The sequence below is a fragment of the Oncorhynchus mykiss genome, chromosome 22 (assembly GCF_013265735.2).
Source record: "Oncorhynchus mykiss isolate Arlee chromosome 22, USDA_OmykA_1.1, whole genome shotgun sequence".
NCBI classification, from domain to species: Eukaryota; Metazoa; Chordata; class Actinopteri; order Salmoniformes; family Salmonidae; genus Oncorhynchus; species Oncorhynchus mykiss.
The window spans coordinates 7,147,881-7,169,228 of NC_048586.1; the positions used below are offsets into that span (position 1 = coordinate 7,147,881).

Here is a 21,348-nt window from a genome sequence, read left to right on the forward strand (position 1 = left end):
AATTTAAGGCAGAGTGTGTGACAGCGGTGCAGCTTTTCAGTTGCAAACGGCAATGTGATTACAAGGCTACGTCGCAGCTGCTTCCGACAAGACACTGTTTATAAACATGAGTCTGGGCTGACCTATGAACCCACGTGGAGATAGAGGTGTGTTCTTAAAATAGGGCAAGACTAACCTAACAGAGCATGGTGTGTGTCTACTGAATACATTCGTTGTTGAGTGCTTTCACAAGGTTTGAGATATGTGAACTACAATAATTTCCACTTTATCACCAAAGCCCCATATACTACCCACCACTGCGACCTGTATGTTGTGACTCTCGTTGGCTGGCCCTCGCTTCATATTCGTTGCCAAATCCACTGGCTCCAGGTCATCTATAAGTCTTTGCTAGGTAAAGCCCTGCCTTCTCAGCTCACTGGTCACCAAACCAGCACCCACCCGTAGCACGTGCTCTAGCAGGTATATTTCACTGGTCCCCCCCCCAAAGCAAATTCCTCCTTCGGCCGCCTTTCCTTCCAGTTCTCTGCTGCAAATGACTGGAACAAAGTGCAAAAGTCACTGAAGCTGGAGACTCATATCTCCCTCACTAACTTTAAGCATCAGCTGTCAGAGCAGCTTACAGATGCACCTGTACATAGCCCATCTGTAAATAGCCCACCCAACTATCTCCATATTATAATTTTGTTTTTTACCCTTTGTACCGCAGTATCTCTACTTGCACATATTTCACTCCAGTGTAATTGCTAAATTGTAATTTCACCACTATGGCCTATTTATTGCCTTTTACTTACCGCCCTAATCTTACTTCATTTGCACACACTGTATATAGACTTTTCTATTGTGTTGACTGTACATTTATTTATTCCATGTGTAACTCTGTTGTCTTGGCCAGGTCGTAGTTGTAAATGAGAACTTGTTCTCAACTGGCCTACCTGGTTAAATAAAAGGTGAAATAAATAAAACAAAATTTGTAAAAAAAATGTGCTGGGGAAAAAAAAAAAAACACTTATGACCTATAAGTCATATCCACACCTCTTAAAGGTTTATTGAGACATACACAAGACAAACCTTTCGATACCACTGGGCCCTCTAAGGAACATCGTGCCAACAGTTTACTCTAATCGACACTCAAAATATGAAATTACTTAATATTTTTTTATCTGTCAAACTGTTTTTGTTTCATAAAATGTGAGATGTTTTGGCTGTGCAGCTATTAATTTCAATTTGTTCATTATATCCTTGTTTTTCAGGGACCCCTAAACTCAAGCAACTAAAAAGTACCTAGTTATTCTAAATTAAACATTCTTGTTTATGAGATACAAACAAGAACACCTTAAAAAATATATATATTTTGGGGAGGGGTACACTAGCCAACTTGCCTAAATATTCTGAAAAGTTTTTATTTTTATTGAAAGCTTGAAATGGACAGGACCTAAATGACCCAACAACCAAAACAGACAAGTATTGCTTTCTTAACGAACAAGAAAATCAATAGTTATTTCTTGTTTATCAAAGTTTGCCAGCTAACTCATTGATAGTATACCCTGCTGTGTGTAAAGGTAAAGCTTTTGGTTACAGTAGCCAAAGAATACTGTACTTGTACAGGGGGAGCGGGTCATTAACTCACCATATCCAAGGGTGCGTTCTTCAATTCAACTGTGAATGAAAAGACCAATTCTCTGTTTAGTATAAAGCACATATACTTTGACACACACACACACACACACACAACTCGAGACCCCTCAGGCTTAGTGTATTTTCAGGATTTAGTCAGGCACCACAACCAGTGTTTTTTTTTTTTTTTTTCAGACGGCCAATGAAAAAGGTCAGCGAGTGATGTAACCGAACGCACTACAACCCAGCTCGTGAATTCACATGTTACTCTTTTAAGTTATACAATTTCAACCATAATTTCCACAACAATTAGGGATTTTTGACTCTGCTATACCTAGCCTGTTGTGACAGACATTGAATGATGTTAATCCGCTATTTTAGACCAAAAAAGTGATTTCAGAGGTAGCTGTTGGATTTTAACAGCAAAGGATTGTAAACACAGGTGGACTTTACATAAGGAGAAGGGCCGAGGACTGGCTTTGCGGGGGGGGGGGGGGGGGGGGGGACTGGCCGCTTCCGTTCAGTACACGTTTGAACACCAACCCCCAAAGTCAAATTGAATAACTGGCCAGCGCACCAGAGATCTGGTTCTGGGTTCCAAGAAAAGACTAAACATAACCCATCTTTGGTAGCAAGCACATTTCCTAGTTAACCAAATTAAACAAAATAAAATGACTCTGTTTAGAAACATTAAACTTACTGTAGTAATACTGCTCCGCCTTGGCCCCAATCCTGACGTGATAGGGCCTTTTCCAGTTCTTCAGAAATACCAACTGTTGAGCTGAAGAGAGAAGTGTGACCAATAGCCCATATTGTCAAAAACGTCAATGACAACTGAAATGCAGGGTTGACAGATATCAAATGGCTTATTTGATGTCCAGCTGGAGTGGCCAAATCTCCTCCTTGAGAGCTGGGTATATGCAGGCTTTGCTCCAGTCCTACACCTACACACCTAAATCAGCTAATCAGTTCACAGAGAAGCAGCTGATCAGTTGAAGCAAGTGTGTTAGAATAGCTTTGGGGTGGAAATCCTGCTGGAGGATAGGCTAGCTATTTGGACATAAATTATGGACTTTATCAAACAAAAAACTAACATTTATTGTGGAACTGGGATTCCTGGGAGTGCATTCTGATGAAGATCAGCAAAGGTAAGTGAATATTTATAATGCTATTTCTGACTTCTGTTGACTCAACATGGCGGGTATCTGTATTGCTTATTTTGGTCTCGGAGCACTGTACTCAGATTATTCCATGGTGTGCTATTTCCATAAAGCTTTTTTGAAATCTGACACAGCGGTTGCATTAAGGAGAAGTACATCTTTAATTCCATGCAAAATGGTTGTATTTTCATCAACATTTATGATGAGTATTTCTGTAAATTGACGTAGCTCTCTTCAAAATCACTGGATGTTTTGGAGGCAAAACCTATGCGCCTTTTTTGAAATCGGACACTGTGGTGGAATTAACAACAAGTTTATCTTTTAAAAAATGGTGTATAATACATGTATGTTTGAGGAATTTTAGTTATGAGATTTGTTTGAATTTTGCGCCCTGCACTTTCACTGGATGTTGGTCAGGTGGGACGTTAGCATCCCAAGTACCCTAGAGAGGTTAACCAACAATGCTTTAAGAAGAAAATGTGTTAAGGACTTCACTGTAAGGTTCACACCTGTTAAATTCAGAGCATGTGACAAATAAAATGTAATTTGAGACAGGATTGTCTCAAGGCACAGATCTGGGAAAGGGTACCAAAAAATGTTTGCAGCATTGAAGGTCCCAAAGATCACAGCGGCCTCCATTCTTAAAAGGAAGAAGTTATTGGCCTGAATGCCAAGCGTCATATATGGAGGAAACCTGGCACGATCCTTAAGGTGAAGCATGGTGGTGGCAGATCATCCTGTTTTCCAGCGGCAGGGCCTGGGAGACTTGTCAGGATTGAGGGAATGATGAACGGAGCAAAGTACCGAGATATGCTTGATGAAAACCTGCTCCAGTTCGCTCAGGACCTCAGATTTGGGCAACGGTTCACCTTCCAACAGGACAATGACCCTAAGCACACAGCCAAGTCAACGCAGGAGTGGTTTTTGGACAAGTCTCCGAAAGTCATTCAGCAGCCCAGCCAGAGCCCGGACTCGAACCCGATTGAACATCTTTGGAGACCTGAAAATAGCTGTGCAGTGACGCTCCCCATCCTACCCGACACAGCTTGAGAGAAACTCCAAATACAGGTGTGCCAAGCTTGTAGTATCATACCCAAGAAGAGTCGAGGTGCTTCAAAGTACTGAGTAAAGGGTCTCAAAACTTATGTAAATGTAAAAAAGTAGAAAGAATGTCTAAAAAATAAAAACTGTTCTTTATCATTAAGAGGTATTGTCTATAGATTGATTAAATCGTTTTCGTCCCCTCATCAATTTTAGAATAAGGCTGAAACATACAATTTGGGAAAATTCATGGAGTCTGAATACTTTCTGTACTTTCTGCACAAATCCACAGGCCTCCACATTCAAACTAGCACAGTTTATTATCTGATGGTTATGCAAACATCTAAGCCTCACAGGCTTTGACTTATACACGACCTAGGCTTATACAACATGGTCCAATAACTAGCAGTCTAGTGAAAATTATCAGAGGGCCTGGCAGAAGCAGCGGTGCATTCCTGGCGTGCAGACAGTCAAGGCTTTTTCTCTATCGCTCATCTTTAGACACGAGGCGGTGGGAGAGGAGACGGGAGCCCTTAAGCCGCGTCATATGACTCCCACACGGCTACAGCTTCCTCCTCATCTCAGTCTCTGTGTGTGAGTCAAATTGAATTTTGTCACATGCTTCATAAAAATAATAAAAACACCGGGTGTAGACTAACAGTGAACTGCTTACTTACAGGCCCTTCCCACCAATGCAGAAGAAAACAAAAACAACTAGAAAAATAATAACATGCGGAACAAATACACAAGTAACGATAACTTAGGTGTATACACACGGTACCAGTACGAGGTAGATCTGTACATATAGGTAAGGATCAATTTACTAGGCAACAGGATACATAAAACAGTAGTAGCAGCAGCATACAGTGGGGAAAAAAGTATTTAGTCAGACACCAATTGTGCAAGTTCTCCCACTTAAAAAGACAAGGCCTGTAATTTTCATCATAGGTACACTTCAACTATGACAGACAAAATAAGAAAAAAAAATCCAGAAAATCACATTGTAGGATTTTTTATTTATTTGCAAATTATGGTGGAAAATAAGTATTTGGTCACCTACAAACAAGAAAGATTTCTGGCTCTCACAGACCTGTAACTTCTTTAAGAGGCTCCTCTGTCCTCCACTCCTTACCTGTATTAATGGCACCTTGTTATCAGTATAAAAGAGACCTGTCCACAACCTCAAACAATCACACTCCAACCTCCACTATGTCCAAGACCAAAGAGCTGTCAAAGGACACCAGTAAAATAATTGTAGCCCTGCACCAGGCTGGGAAGACTGAATCTGCAATAGGTAAGCAGCTTGGTTTGAAGAAAAACAACTGTGGGAGCAATTATTAGGAAATGGAAGACATACAAGACCACTGATAATCTCCTTCGATCTGGGGCTCCACGCAAAATCTCACCCCGTGGGGTCAAAATTATCACAAGAACCACACGGAGGGACCTAGTGAATGACCTGCAGAGAGCTGAGACCAAAGTAACAAAGCCTACCATCAGTAACACACTACGCCGCCAGGGACTCAAATCCTGCAGTGCCAGACGTGTCCCCCTGCTTAAGCCAGTACATGTCCAGGAAGTTTGCTAGAGAGCATTTGGATGAGCCAGAAGAAGATTGGGAGAATGTCATACGGTCAGATGAAACCAAAATATAGCTTTTTGGTAAAAACTCAACTCGTCGTGTTTGGAGCACAAAGAGGCATTGAAGATGAAACGTGGCTGGGTCTTTCAGCATGACAATGATCCCAAACACACCACCCGGGCAACGAATGAGTAAGAAGCATTTCAAGGTCCTGGAGTGGCCTAGCCAGTCTCCAGATCTCAACCCCATAGAAAATCTTTGGAGGGAGTTGAAAGTCTGTTTGCCCAGCAACAGCCCCAAAACATCACTGCTCTAGAGGAGATCTGCATGGAGGAATGGGCCAAAATACCAGCAACAGTGTGTGAAAACCTTGTGAAGACCTACAGAAAATGTTTGACCTCTGTCATTGCCAACAAAGGGTATATAACAAAGTATTGAGATAAATACGTATTTGGTCAATAACAAAAGTTTTCCACCATAATTTGCAAATAAATTCATTTAAAAAAATCCTACAATGTGATGTTCTGGATTTTTCTCCTCATTTTGTCTGTCATAGTTAAAGTCTACCTAGGATGAAAATTACAGGCCTCATCTTTTTAAGTGGGAGAACTTGCACGATTGGTGGCTGACTAAATACTTTTTGCCCCACTGTATGTGAGGAGTCAAAAGAGTTGGGGCAAAAATTGTCATAGAAGATGGTTACCTATTTAACAAATAGCTACCGGACTAACTATTTAGCAGTCTTACGGTTTGAGGGTAGAAGTTGGTCAGGGTCCTGTTGGTTCCAGACTAGCTGCATCGGTACCGCTTGCCGTGCGTTATCAGGGATAACGGTCTATGATTTAAGTGGCTGGAATCTGAACATTTTAGGGCCTTCCTCTGACACCGCCTGGTACAGAGGTCCAGAAGTGCAGGGAGCTTGGACCCGATGATGTAATGGGCTGTACGCACTACCCTTGCGGTCGGATCCAAGCAGTTGCCATACCAAGCAGTGATTCAGCCAGTCAAGATGCTCTCAATGGTGCAGCTGAAGAACTTTGAGGACGTAAGGGCCCATGCCGACTCTTTTCAGACTCCTGAGCAGGATAGGGCTTTGTTGTACCTTCTTTACAACAGTGTTGGTGTGGGCCATGATAATTCCTTAACGATGTGGACACGGGGGAACTTGAAGTGCTCGAGCCCCTTCACCGTGTGTGTGTGTGTACGAAACATGTCCAGGTCTGTTGTTGCATTTCTGCAGACAGTACTGTGGGGGGGGGGGGGGGGGGGGGGTGAAGTCAGGACAAGGGTAGTGCCCTGTCATGGAATCATGCCCCTGGTTAGCTCTCACTACTAATAATACATCTCAGCCTTCATAAGATGTAGATTCACAGTTTACATTTTAAAGATGTAGTCTGCCAAAGTGGACATGTCATGTCAAACTGAATTGAACAGACCACAACAATAGAAAATTAACTCCTATAAAAGTAGAGACTAAGAAATGTTTGTGGTTTTAACTAGGCTACTTTTCTACTGTATATCTGACTGGTTTGTGAGCCAGACTTTACAGAGCAGAAAGGGCAACTAAACTGGTATAGTACTTATACTATTCAAATAACTACCTTCGCCTATGTAAAAGGTTGCAGTTATCTAGAAAAGTCAGAGCTCAGAGAGACAGAGGCAGGTGTCTGATACCACATGGACACCACACACACCAGATGGTCTGCGTGGGCACAGTGAGGATATGGTACAGTGACGTCAGAAAGCATTCAGACCCCTTGAATTTTTACACAGTTAATTTACAGCATCATTCTAAAATGTTTTTTTAAATTAAATTAAATCCTCATTAATCTACATACAATACCCAATAATGGCAAAGGGAAAACAGATTTAGAAATGTTTTGCAAATGTATTAATTAAAAACATACACTAGCGTTCAAATGCAAATTAAAATCGATCAAAATACAGTGTTGATAGACATTGTTAATGTTGTGAATGACTATTGTAGCTGGAAACAGTTGATTTTTTTCATGGAATATCTACACAGGCGTACAGAGGCCCATTATCAGCAACCATCACTCCTGTATTCCACTGGCATGTTGTTAGCCAATTCAAGTTTATTATTTTAAAAGGCTAATTGATCATTAAAAAAACCTTTTGCAATTATGTCAGCACAGCTCAAAACTGTTGTGCTAATTGAAGCAATAAGCATTTGTGGGTGTGATTACAGGCTCAAAGTGGCCAGAAACAAAGTCTATTCTTGTTCAGAGAAATGAAGACTTCACATGCGAGAAATTGCCAGAAGAAAGTACCTTGATTCTGGCCATTTTGAGCCTGTAATCAAACCCAAATGCTGATGCTCCAGATACTCAATTAGTCTAAAGAAGGCAAGTTGTATTGCTTCTTTAATCAGGATAACAGTTGAGCTGTGCGAACATAATTGCAAAAGAGTTTTCTAATGATCAATTAGCTAATCCAAATGTAGACATTTAAAAAAGGCTAACACAATGTGCCACTGGAACACAGAAGTGATGGTTGCTGATATTGGGCCTCTGTACACCTGTGTAGATATTCCATTAATTTATTTTTTTAAAGCCTTTCCAGCTACAATAGTCATTTACAGCATTAACAATGTCTACACTGCATTTCTGATCAATTTGATGTTATTTTAAATGGACAAAAAGTGATTTTCACAAACAAGGACATTTCTAATTGACCCAAAACTTTTGAACGGTAGTTTAGGTATTCAGACCCCGCAGACTCTAAATTGAGATCAGGAGTATCCTGTTTCCACTGATCATCCTTGATGTTTCTACAACTTGGAGTCCACCTGTGGTAAATTCAATTGATTGGACAGGATTTGGAAAGTCACACACACACGTGGCTATATAAGGTCCCACGGTTGACAGTGCACGTCAGAGCAAAAACCAAGCAATGAGATCGAATGAATTGAACGTAGAGCTCCGAGACAGGATTGTGTCGCAGCACAGATCTGGGGATGGGTACCAAAACATTTCTGCAGCATTGAAGGTCCCCAGGAACACAGCGGCCTCCATCATTCTTAAAATGGAATACGTTTGGAACCACCAAGACTCTTCCTAGAGCTGGCTGCCCGGCCACACTGAGGAATCGGGGGAGAAGGGCCTTGGTCAGGGAGGTGACCAAGAACCCGATGGTCAATGACAGATCTCCAGAGTTCCTATGTGAAGATGGGAGGAACTTCCAGAAAGACAAACATCCTACAGCACTCCACCAATCAGGCCTTCATGGTAGAGGGGCCAAATGAAGGCGATTCCTCAGTAAAAAAAGGCACGACAGCCCGCTTAGTTTGCCAAAAGGCACCAAAAGGACTCGGACCATAAGAAACAAGATTCTCTGGTCTGATTAAACCAAGATTGAAGTCTTTGGCCTGAATGCCAAGCATCACATCTGGAGGAACCCTGGCACCATCCTTACAGTAAAGCATGGTGGTAGCAGCAGCATGCTGTGGGGATGTTTTTCAGCTGCAGGGCCTGGGATACTAGTCAGGATCGAGGGAAAGATGAACAGAGCAAAGTAGAGATATCCTTGATGAAAACCTGCTCCAGAACACTTAGGTCCTCCGACTGGGGCGAAGGTTTACCTTCCAATAGGACAACAACCCTAAGCACACAGCCAAGACAACGCACGAGTGGCTTCTGGACAAGTCTCTGAATGTCCTTGAGTGGCCCAGCCACAGCTCGGACTTGAACCTGATCGAGCATCTCTGGAAAGACCTGAAAATAGCTGTGCTTCCCATCCAACCTGAGAGCTTGAGAGGATCTGAAGAGGAGATCGTGAAAAACTCCTCAAAGACAGGTGTGCCAAGCTTGCAGTGTCATACCCAAGAAGACTCAAAGCTGGAATCTCTGCCAGGGGTGCTTCAACAAAGTACTGAGTAAAGGGTCTGAATAATTATGGGAATGTGTTTTTTTCTTCATAAATTTGCAAACATTAAAAATAAAAAATAAAACTTATGGGGTATTGTGTGTAGATTGAGGGGGGAAACTATTTCATCCATTTTGGAATAAGGCTGTAACCTAAGAAAATGTGGAAAATTCAAGGGGTATGAATACTTTACGAATGCACTATACACTGGAGAAGCAACATAAATTTGTTCAACATTGACGTGTTCACTTATCAACTGCAATTGGTCACATGGATAGCTAGTTTTTCCACGCACAGTATTGCACGTCCATTCACAACCAATCCATCCAGTTAGAAACACGGCAATGACCCGTGGTTACTTTAACAAGGGGTGGATGGACTCAGGCTCCTAGCGTGAGTCCCACCGTAAGCTGGTGCAGATCAGCATGAGATCTTTAAAACTGATCGTATGTGTGATGCTACAGGCTGGGGACGAGTTAACCGCAGGATGAGAGGGACGGACGGAGGCTACGCCTGCAACCAGGTAAAAACTTATTAGCAAACAATGCCAAAACAGGGACGACTGAAACCTAAACAGCACTTGGGGAGGACTCAAAAAGGTACAGCTTACCTTTATCTCAAGACCTAGAAGAACAAAAGAAGGAATCCTCTCTCACACCCAATGCTCTTCTGGGTTACTATTGGAACTGGTTGGCTGTTTTAAAAAGTCTTTAAATCAGTTGACGTAGGCTAACTCGTTTGTGTGTGGGACGTGGTGTACAAAGGGAGGGGACAAAGTGTGTGCATGTCTTGGAGATGGGATCAGAGTTAATGAACCGGACATTTTCTGGAAGGGGTGGGGGTCCAGATGATTTGTGCGTGCGTATACAGACTGAGCAAGAAGCCAGAGTCTGGTGAGTTACGCAAGAGGGCCTCTCGTTGGGGGCACAAAATGGGCATCACATTCGTGAGGCAACATGCTGACATATCATTGGGAGAGAGAGAAAGAGACCAGGAAACTGACAGAGAGAAAGAGAGAACCAAACGATATGATGAGTAGACAGTTATTGAATAACCGTGGTTGGTTATGGATGAAGACTCGTGAAAATAACTGTAAAAAAACATTTAAAAATAGGCCTACATTCATTTTAGGATTACATTTAAAATGTTTTATTAACTTTATTTTCATGTAGATAGGTAAAGTTTAATGGTGGGAGTGTTGACTAATGATTATATGCAATTGTTCAGCCAACTTTGTCTATTAAACTTTCTACATCTCTTTCCAACTTTCCTTTGATGCTTTAGCTAGAATGCGCTGATGTTGGGTCAAATGGACAAGGCGCCATTCCTCTCCAACCTGACATGGTATAATTCTTAATGTATCGACTAATCAGCAATGATCCTGCCCGGTATGATGCCCTAGGTGATGCAAAGTAGAATAGTAGCCTAGGTTAGTGCACAGCCAGCAATGCACTTTCATGAATGCCCATGCGGTAGCCTACAGTTTGTAAAACAGGCAATTTCCGTTTATTAGTCATTGGGTTACGTTAATTTCTTGCATGTGCTCAGTAGATTACCATTTCATTCTCAGAGTGGAAACTTTGTTTACAGAATTCAAAACCGGCTACACTTGAGAAAAAAAAGTATTGGTTTATTTCATAGGCTCCCATCATTTACGCGCTCCATGTGAGCAATGCGCATGCATCTGGTTTCTCTGCCCTGTTAATGTTGACAGAGTGCGCACCTGGGCACACATAGAAGTACCTGGCCTGCTTCTTGCAAATGTCAAATCTAGGAAAGTGCCCAGCCGGGCTTCTGTCATTTTTTCTTCACCTCAGACATTAAGTCAGCAAATAACATTTTGGAAAAAAAAAAGTATCCTTTCAAAAATATAATAATTCCTTACAGTATTTGAAAAATCTTTCCAACACTCTCCCCCTCAATAATCAGTGGCACTGAAATAACACGCAACTTGTCCATAGCCTATTTGTTTCTATTTGAAGGATTGCCAAGTTCATCTTCATACTCGTCCCCTTCATACTTCCAATATCATATAATCTACTTTAAAATAATCTATGGTAAGCATAAAAATTAAAATACATTTTTTAAAAAAGTTTAATGAATGGAGGAATGTTTGCTCATCTGACATACACGGTTGGTGTTGATTTATGGGCACTTTTACGAGGGTGTGCTTGTTTGAGTTTGCCGATTCTCTCTACAGGCCCATTAAGAAAGTTTCCTAAGTAGTCTGTCTGGACACAAATCGCTTTAATAAGAATCAAACGGTCCTGGTCATGATTTAAGCTACATTATTTATCATTAAAAGGTGTCCTGCCTTTGAAGAAAATACACTATATGACTAAAAGTATGTGGACATCTGCTCAATGAACATCTCATTCCAAAATCATGGGCTTTAATATGGAGTTGGTCCACCCTTTGCCGCTATAACAACCTCCACTCTTCTGGGAAGGCTTACAAGTAGATGTTGGAATGTTGCAGTCGGGAACTTGCTTCAACCACAAGAGCATTAGGGAGGTCAGGCACTGAATTCTCTTGGATGTACAGAATCATCTAGAATATCATTATATGCTGTAGCGTTAAGATTTCCTTTCACTGGAACTAGGGGGCCAAGCCTGAACAATGAAAAACAGCCCAGGACCAGTATTCCTCTTCTGGCACTATGCAGTCGGGCAGGTAGCATTCTCCTGGCATCCGCCAAACACAGATTAATCCGTCAGCCTGCCAGACGGCAAAGCGTAAATTATCATTCAGAGAACAAATTTCCACTACTCCAGAATCCAATGTCAACAAGCTTTACAGCCAACGATTGGCATTGCGCATGATGATCTTATGCTTGTGTGCCGCTGCTCAGCAATGGAAACCCATTTCATGAAGCTCCTGACAAACAGTTCTTGCGCTGACATTGCTTCCAAAGGCAGTTTAGAACTCGGTAGCGAGTGTTGCAAATGACAATTTTTACACGTGTCGGCGGTCCTGTTCTGTGAGTTTGTGTGGTCTACCGCGGTTGTTGATCCTAGATGATGTTATTGTGAAGTGGAAACAGCACTTAGTTGACCGGGGCATCGCTAGCAGGGAAGAGATTTGACTACATTTTCTACACCTGTCAGCAACGGTTGTCGCAGAAAAAGCTACGTGTAATTTGAAGGTGTCCACATACATACATACATACTTGTGTACATAAAGTGTAAATGCCACGGTCATCGAATGACCGCAGCAGCAGGGTTTGTGATGTTATGCAAATATTTTGTGAAGTGGGAGAAAACCCTGCAAACTTCATTTGAATGGTTTTGTGGGTCGAAATAGGATTAGTATTATATCTAAACACACACACACAGTACCAGTCAAAAGTTTGGACACCTACTCAGTCCAGGGTTTTTCTTTATTTCAACATTGTAGAATAATAGTGAAGACATCAAAACTATGAAATCATGTAGTACCCCCCCCCCCCCCCCAAAAAAAAAAAGTGTTAAACAAACCAAATATATTGAGATTCTTCATAACATCTTTGCACACTTGTAATTCTTTCAACCAGCTTCATGAGGTAGACACCTGGAATGCATTTCAATTAACCAGGTGTCTTGTTAAAAGTTAATTTGTGGAATTTCTTTCCTTCTTAATGCATTGGAGCCAGTTGTGTTGTGACATGGTAGGGGTGGTATACAGAAGATAATCCTATTTGGTAAAAGACCAAGTCCATATTACGGCAAGAACAGTTAACATAAGCAAAGAGAAACGACAGGCCATCCTTACTTTAAAGACATGAAGGTCAGTCAATGAGGAAAATTAACCAAGTTTCTTCAATTGCAGTCGCAAAAAACATCAAGCACTATGATGAAACTGGCTCTCATGAGGACCACCACAGGAAAGGAAGACCCAGAGTTACCTCTGTTGTTCAGAGACTGCATGAAGCAGGCCTTTGTAGTCTAACTGCTGCAAAGAAACCACAACTAAGTGACACCAGTAAGAAGAGACTTGCTTGGGCCAAGTGGAAATCTGTCCTTTGATCTGATGAGTCCAGATTTTGGGGTTCCAACCACTGTCTTTGTGAGACACAGAAGGTGAAAGGATGATCTCCACGTGTACATTTCCCACCGTGAAGCACGGAGGTGGTGGTGTGATGGTGCTTTGCTGGTGACACGGTCTGCGATTTATTTAGAATTCAAGGCACACTTAACCAGCATTCCTACCACAGCATTCTGCAGCTATATGTCATCACATCTGGTTTGCGCTTAATGGGACTATCATTTCTTTTTCAACAGGACAATGACCCAAAACACACCTCCAGGCTGTGTAAGGGCTATTTGACCAAGAAGGAGAGTTATCCCAACCCATCTCAATTGGGTTGGGATAAGTTGGACCACAGAGTGAAGGAAAAGCAGCCAACAAGTGCTCATTCTATGTGGGAACTCCTTCAAGCCTGCCGTAAAAGCATTCCAAATGAGCTGGTTGAGAGAATACCAAGAGTTTGCAAAGCTGTCAAGGCAAAGGGTGGCTACTTTGAAGAATCTAAAATATATTCTGATTTGTTTAACACTTTTTTGGTTCCTACATGTTATTTAATAGTTGGTCTTCACTATTATTCTACAATATAGAAAATAGTAAAAATAAAGAAAACCATTGAATGAGTAAGTGTCCAAATGTTTGACCTGTACCGTATATGCAGAAAATAGGATCTGTGTGTGTGTGTATATATATATATATATATATATATACAGAAAAGCCAACAGACAAGGTAGGCATATATATATATATATATATATATATATATATATATATAGTGCCTTGCGAAAGTATTCGGCCCCCTTGAACTTTGCGACCTTTTGCCACATTTCAGGCTTCAAACATAAAGATATAAAACTGTATTTTTTTGTGAAGAATCAACAACAAGTGGGACACAATCATGAAGTGGAACGACATTTATTGGATATTTCAAACTTCTTTAACAAATCAAAAACTGAAAAATTGGGCATGCAAAATTATTCAGCCCCTTTACTTTCAGTGCAGCAAACTCTCCAGAAGTTCAGTGAGGATCTCTGAATGATCCAATGTTGACCTAAATGACTAATGATGATAAATACAATCCACCTGTGTGTAATCAAGTCTCCGTATAAATGCACCTGCACTGTGATAGTCTCAGAGGTCCGTTAAAAGCGCAGAGAGCATCATGAAGAACAAGGAACACACCAGGCAGGTCTGAGATACTGTTGTGAAGAAGTTTAAAGCTGGATTTGGATACAAAAAGATTTCCCAAGCTTTAAACATCCCAAGGAGCACTGTGCAAGCGATAATATTGAAATGGAAGGAGTATCAGACCACTGCAAATCTACCAAGACCTGGCCGTCCCTCTAAACTTCCAGCTCATACATGGAGAAGACTGATCAGAGATGCAGCCAAGAGGCCCATGATCACTCTGGATGAACTGCAGAGATCTACAGCTGAGGTGGGAGACTCTGTCCATAGAACAACAATCAGTCGTATATTGCACAAATCTGGCCTTTATGGAAGAGTGGCAAGAAGAAAGCCATTTCTTAAAGATATCCATAAAAAAAGTGTCGTTTAAAGTTTGCCACAGGCCACCTGGGAGACACACCAAACATGTGGAAGAAGGTGCTCTGGTCAGATGAAACCAAAATTGAACTTTTTGGCAACAATGCAAAACGTTATGTTTGGCGTAAAAGCAACACAGCTGAACACACCATCCCCACTGTCAAACATGGTGGTGGCAGCATCATGGTTTGGGCCTGCTTTTCTTCAGCAGGGACAGGGAAGATGGTTAAAATTGATGGGAAGATGGATGGAGCCAAATACAGGACCATTCTGGAAGAAAACCTGATGGAGTCTGCAAAAGACCTGAGACTGGGACGGAGATTTGTCTTCCAACAAGACAATGATCCAAAACATAAAGCAAAATCTACAATGGAATGGTTCAAAAATAAACATATCCAGGTGTTAGAATGGCCAAGTCAAAGTCCAGACCTGAATCCAATCGAGAATCTGTGGAAAGAACTGAAAACTGCTGTTCACAAATGCTCTCCATCCAACCTCACTGAGCTCGAGCTGTTTTGCAAGGAGGAATGGGAAAAAATGTCAGTCTCTCGATGTGCAAAACTGATAGAGACATACCCAAAGCGACTTACAGCTGTAATCGCAGCAAAAGGTGGCGCTACAAAGTATTAACTTAAGGGGGCTGAATAATTTTGCACGCCCAATTTTTCAGTTTTTGATTTGTTAAAAAAGTTTGAAATATCCAATAAATGTCATTCCACTTCATGATTGTGTCCCACTTGTTGTTGATTCTTCACAAAAAAATACAGTTTTATATCTTTATGTTTGAAGCCTGAAATGTGGCAAAAGGTTGCAAAGTTCAAGGGGGCCGAATACTTTCGCAAGGCACTGTATATACACATCTTTATTTTGACTCTGTTAATATTGTGTGTCAATACTAAAATGCAACAGATCCTCTCCAACCTGGCATTTCTTAATTTGTTTCTTAATATTTATAAGTAATAACCTGAATAATAATGAAATGCCATGATAATAACGCAGTGGAATGGCTTGTTTCAAATAGGTTTTTACTAAGGAAGCATATCCATGTAAACAAGTGTACAAACCAAATTGTGACCCCCACTGAATGGGTGTCAGTGACCGTGTATATTGGCTTGGCCAATTACTGTAACCTCAAATTCCAAGACCGTCACAGCATTAATCATGAGACATCGCCATAGGGTCATAGGAGATGTGGGCGCCTGATCGACCACCTAAACAGGGAATTTAAAAAAAGTTGAGAACTGCCTAACTGAACACGAGAACGAGTCAGAATTAAAATGGGGGGGGGGGGGGGGGCTAGTCTGTGAGAACCTTTTGAGGTGATATATATGGAGGAAACAGACTGCATTTTGGGGTTTGTGTGCAAAACTCTTATGGGCAAAGAGGCTCATGTCTAAGGCCCAGTCCAGGGATATGGGGTTTTATATTGGCGTCTGGAAAACCGGATATGTCATTAGGCATACTGTGAATCTTCGTGGAAAATATTTGTGGCTAGAGGAAGCTTGGACTGCTTACTCATGTCCTGTTCACAGTTTCGTCAAAGACTCGTTTTCAAAGTTGACCTTTGGAATTGTGCCGTTTCGCATTGGTGTACTTTTTTAAGAAACCGACTGGAATGACAATATCCATAGAACACATTCTGAAATTAGACTCAAAAGTCAAATATACTGGCCCAATATGATATCCACATTACACAGGCTACACATAGATATTTCCCCCTATACAATCCCTCAGACATACTAAAAGAGGAAGGAAATTATGTTTACAAGCCATGATTAACATTAGAGCTGCTGCTTGTGCATTTTACAATACTTTGTCCAGCTGCACCTGATTTGCAGTGTTACAGTAATTCTGAATAAGGCTATTCTGTAAAACTGAACCTGACATCACTTCTGCCATTAATTCTATTGCATCTAGTTACCAGGCCGGTCAGTGTACATGCGCGTTTGCCACTGTTGAAGGAAATTTGCATTCAGCCGTAAGAAGTACAATACAGACACTGCACAAAATGCAAGTTATGAAAGTCATAATATATATATTCATGTTATATAGGGCTAGGTAAAAAGTTGCTGTTAATAACAAAAACATAGGCCTAGACATGGTGGAAATGTTTGCCAATACCCCACCTTGTCATTACATAGGCCTAAGCTTGTGGGATTTCCAAATCCACACAAAAATAAATGTGCCGAGTGTTAAGAAAATATGTATTACGCAACCATTAAGCATGGACCCTCCATGTACAGTGCAAGCACCTGACATGCTTAGGATGACTCTGTGGCGAGATCACCACCCGGCCGGGTAATGTTCAGTAAGCACAAAATGTAAATGTAATTTGAAACAAAATAGACCATTTTACTACAACAATTTAAGGCAGTATTTGTGTTTTGAAGCATTTTCTAAGCTATAGGGCAAATTAACAGAACATTCTGGGTGCCATTTGTACGAAATACATTAGTCGGTAGCGTCAATACCAGAACAAATATGTTCACATTCACAAATAACCACAGAGATGGCTCCGGTGTAGGGTTGCAAAACTACTGGAATGTTCCATAACGCATAGGTCTTGGGAGGGTACGGTAGGCTTATCGGCTTCCAAGGTTTAAGACTTTAGAAGACATATTCCCACAAACAACTGAAATTTCAACATAATGGCTTTCATTGAAATTTAACGACACCTGTACGGTAGCCTTACACCTTTTGATCGGGCTATCTCCTTATGTAGATAATGGTAATGCACGTATGGCTTTGCTTTTAAAGGCATAGTGGAGTCAAAAATGTGATTTAACTTTGTTCTATATACACACACCGAGTGTACATAACATTGGGAATACATTGGAAACTAAATAATAGTATTTAGTTGCAACTCCTTGTGCCCCCAGAACAGCCTCAATGTAATCAGAGCATGGACTCTACAAGGTGTCAAAATCCTTGCACAAGGATGCTGGCACATGTTGACTCCAATGCTTCCCACAGTTGTGCCAAATTTGCTGGATGTCCTATGGGTGGTGGACCATTCTTGATACACGTGGAAAACTTGAACGTGAAAAGCCCAGCAGTGTTGCAGTCCTCGACGCAAACCGGTGTGCCTGGCACCTACTACCATACCCCGTTCAAAGGCACTGAAATATTTTGTCTTGCCCATTCACCCTCGGAATGTCACACATACACAATCCATGTCTGTTGTCTCAAGGCTTGAAAATCTTTTAACCCGTCCCCCACCCTTCATCTACAATGATTGAAGTGGATTTAACAGGTGACGCCAATAAAGGATCATAGCTTTTACCTGGTCAGTTGATGTCATGGAAAGAGCAGGTGTTCCTAATGTTTTGTACACGCAGAGTATATTTTCACACTACGAGGTTGGGGAAAAAAATACAATGAAATTGTGAAATGGTGATGATAATGCCATTTCAATGTAAGAGCGGATTGAAAAGACTGCCTGACATTTCTGCCAGTTTTGGTATTCCATGGTGTTGTTGCCATGCTGTAAATAAGTTAGACCAATTAGAGAGTTCCAAACCGCTTGGCCAATAACAGCTAATTTTCAGTTTACCCCCATCCCACGTAAACCAACAACCCTAGCAAAATTGTTCATTGCTAAGAAGCTGTGTCTGTATGACCATTTTAATTTCAAACAATCACAGTAAGAGACTTAATTGTCACCCAGAAATTAATTGATATTGAGTAAAAAAAACACTGCATTGAACCTTTAACATTTCTGGGAACATTTTCAGTTAAATGTGGGGTATTGAGTGTGACCTTGTAACAGACTTAAATAGCCACTAGACCTGTGTCTAGACAAATGGTTCAACTTCGGAACACTCATTTAAAAAAAAGTGGCCTGTAGAATGAACGTGGGATTTTGACTTGAGCACCAGCGCAGCAAGAAAGAAAATCAATCAGATAATACATTGAATAACATATGATTATGCAGATGAGCGACAGGTAGCCTAGTGGTTAGAGCATTGGACTAGTAACTAGAAAGGTTGCAAGATCAAATCCCTGAGCTGACAAGGTGTAGGGGGAAAAAAGTGTTCTGCCCCTGAACAAGGTAGTTACCCCACTGTTCCTAGGCCATCATTGAAAATAAGAATGTGTAGACTTGCCTAGTAAAATAAAATGTACATCTGTATTGTTGTTTCAAGTTCAGTGCACTGAAGCAGTTCTTACATTTGAGGGGTGTGCATCATGAACAAAGTAATTATCATTTTTCTTAGTCTGAAACCCGCTGTGCTTGGGCACAGCCTCTGCTACAGAAAAAAAAAAAAAAGAAGTTTGTCTTGTATCTGTGGTAGCACCTTTACAATGCTCAAATCTAGACCATCCCGACCTATTTTACCTGCGCTACATATATTTTTATTAGAGATGTGCACCTTTAGCGGGACAGTTTTAAACGGGTACACACAAATTAACCATCACGAGTAAGGAAACAAATAGTTTAAACCATACTTAATCTATGACAAAGTACGGATTCGAATGAGGTCATTGCCACTAACTAAATTAAGAAAAGTGTGTGTGCCACAATTTATCCCATCATTGTGCCGCGGTTCAGAAAAAGGCTGTGAGCCACTGCAGTGGTCTAGATGCAAGGCAAACATTGATTCAGTGCCTGTCTACCAGGCCCAATACTTACCTGCAGTTAATAGTTCGTAGATACTATTGTAATTTCTCACCAAATGAGCTACATTTAATAAATTAGGCTGCCAGCCAAATAGAACTATCGCGCATTGCTAATACTGAATCACAACACAGGCTTATGGCACACTAGCTTAGCTACTTTAACAAGGACTGATTTACCTACCAACAAATTATTCGACGTTTTAATTTAACGGAAATGTTATCGTTCAGACAAGCACAGCCGTACACATGGACTGCATAACGTTAAACAAGCCACCAACGTAGGTTGCTAGTTTACGTTAGTTGCCGTTTTAGTTTCTCGGCTTCCCATCATAGGTCGGTGAAAGTTTGAAACGTAGTTTGTGGTGGTTAGTTAACCAGCTAGTTGCGTTAATCTCCCAAGCGGAACCAGTTAGGCCGGTAAAATAGCTAGCTAACATTAGCTATGGTGCACCACGCGTAGTCTGGTCCCGGCAATGGCTGCATGCAACACAGCGTGCCTAAGTTAGCTTGCTGTTAAATATTTTTACAAGACGTAGCTAGCTACTTTCACAATATGTTGCTACTCATACCGTAGTGGCACTGGGTAAATGAATGTACCTAGTTGACAACGTTAGCTAGCAAGCTAGCCATTTTAGTTTCAAGACGTCAAAGTACTACAATAGGCAAAATTCCAAATAGCTAACTAAGGTTAGCTAGCAGACAACGCACATGAAATGTGCTAGCTAACGTTAGCCATTTAAACAAAGCTGGGCGTTTAAGACTTCTGCTACGTTATTTAATTTAACATATAAATGAATGTAGCTAGCCAACTAGCTACATCTGCATGTTGTAGCAAATTCTGTCCGGTTCCATGTTGTGGGAGTGAAAGAAAACAAATGTTTTTTTTATATAGTTACCTCACTCGAGTGCCGTGTGCATCTCCTCTCAGCCCCGTACTAAAAAAAAAAGCTACCCGTTCACTGAGCAGCGACGCACAAACAGCCAATGGGTTTCCAAGGGGGCCTGCTTCCCACGACAATCAAGAGGGCCTTTTCGGTACTGCAGTTTACAGGCCTAGAAAGACAATTCTTATAGACCGCCCGAAAGAGAAGTCACGTTTTTTAATTCCAAATAAGACACTTTAGTCATCAACTTTGTGAACAAAACATTAATTGAATTATTCAAGTAATTGTCTCAGAGGCAGGTTTTACCCCATCATTCACAGACTAAGTTATTAACATTTTAGATTCATGCTGTGAAGTTGCGATCTTCTGTCACATGAACACGCTGAAGGGAAATCATTCACGCGTTCTCGTGAGGAGGGATTCTTTGCACCTGTTGAACATTGCCAGAAGAATATAAAGCAATAGGAAGAGAAGCAGCAAAAACCTGAATGTACTGTCATGTTCAGCTTTCAACTTCAGTCTAAAATCTACACACAAATTGGTGATCGCATTTTTTGTTATTATGAATGTTGTCATGCATCTGTTTTAAGATCGATGGGTGGTTTGTGTTAGCTAGCTTTAGCATCTTGACAAGGCATCTTGAAAACGCTCATGGTTGTTTTACTTGTAATATGTGCTATTGTAGTTATAAACACAATGCTTGATAAGATAATTATGACATTATCTAAGTGACTATTCAAATGCTGTCAATAAGCAACCAAACAGGCGGCATGACTGGTGGTGGCACAGCTGTTGTAATAACATATTAAAACATGTAATGACGCATTCACTGACTGTTGTCTGCCTGGGCTTAACCATGCAATTTTGGCTTGTACTCTGTGTTATACCTTCCCCATCTCTCTGTTTCTCAATATACTAACTGCACGGGAAACCCCCACCAGGGTGGCGGAATAAGATAAACACACTGAAAACTCATACAGTGCCTTGCGAAAGTATTCGGCCCCCTTGAACTTTG

General features: G+C 41.1%; 1 protein-coding gene across 5 annotated transcripts in view; it reads right to left on the reverse strand.

Moving 5' to 3' along the window:
• Positions 1-20,502, reverse strand: part of slc39a10 (solute carrier family 39 member 10) — a 64,806-nt gene extending 44,304 nt beyond the window's left edge. For 2 of the 5 annotated variants that reach the window (XM_036958569.1, XM_021578737.2), the window contains exons 1-3: positions 20,346-20,502; positions 2,315-2,395; positions 1,628-1,656 (exon numbers count right to left, since the gene is read on the reverse strand). In XM_036958569.1, coding sequence (XP_036814464.1) covers positions 1,628-1,630 — 3 coding nt within the window. In that variant the 5' untranslated portion in view covers positions 1,631-1,656; positions 2,315-2,395; positions 20,346-20,502. Of the gene's footprint in view, positions 1-1,627; positions 1,657-2,314; positions 2,396-9,892; positions 10,096-18,112; positions 18,163-20,345 lie in introns of those variants that run through there. The other 3 variants (XM_036958568.1, XM_036958567.1, XM_021578740.2) reach the window with 3 other exon arrangements.
• Positions 20,503-21,348: the final 846 nt, after the last annotated feature.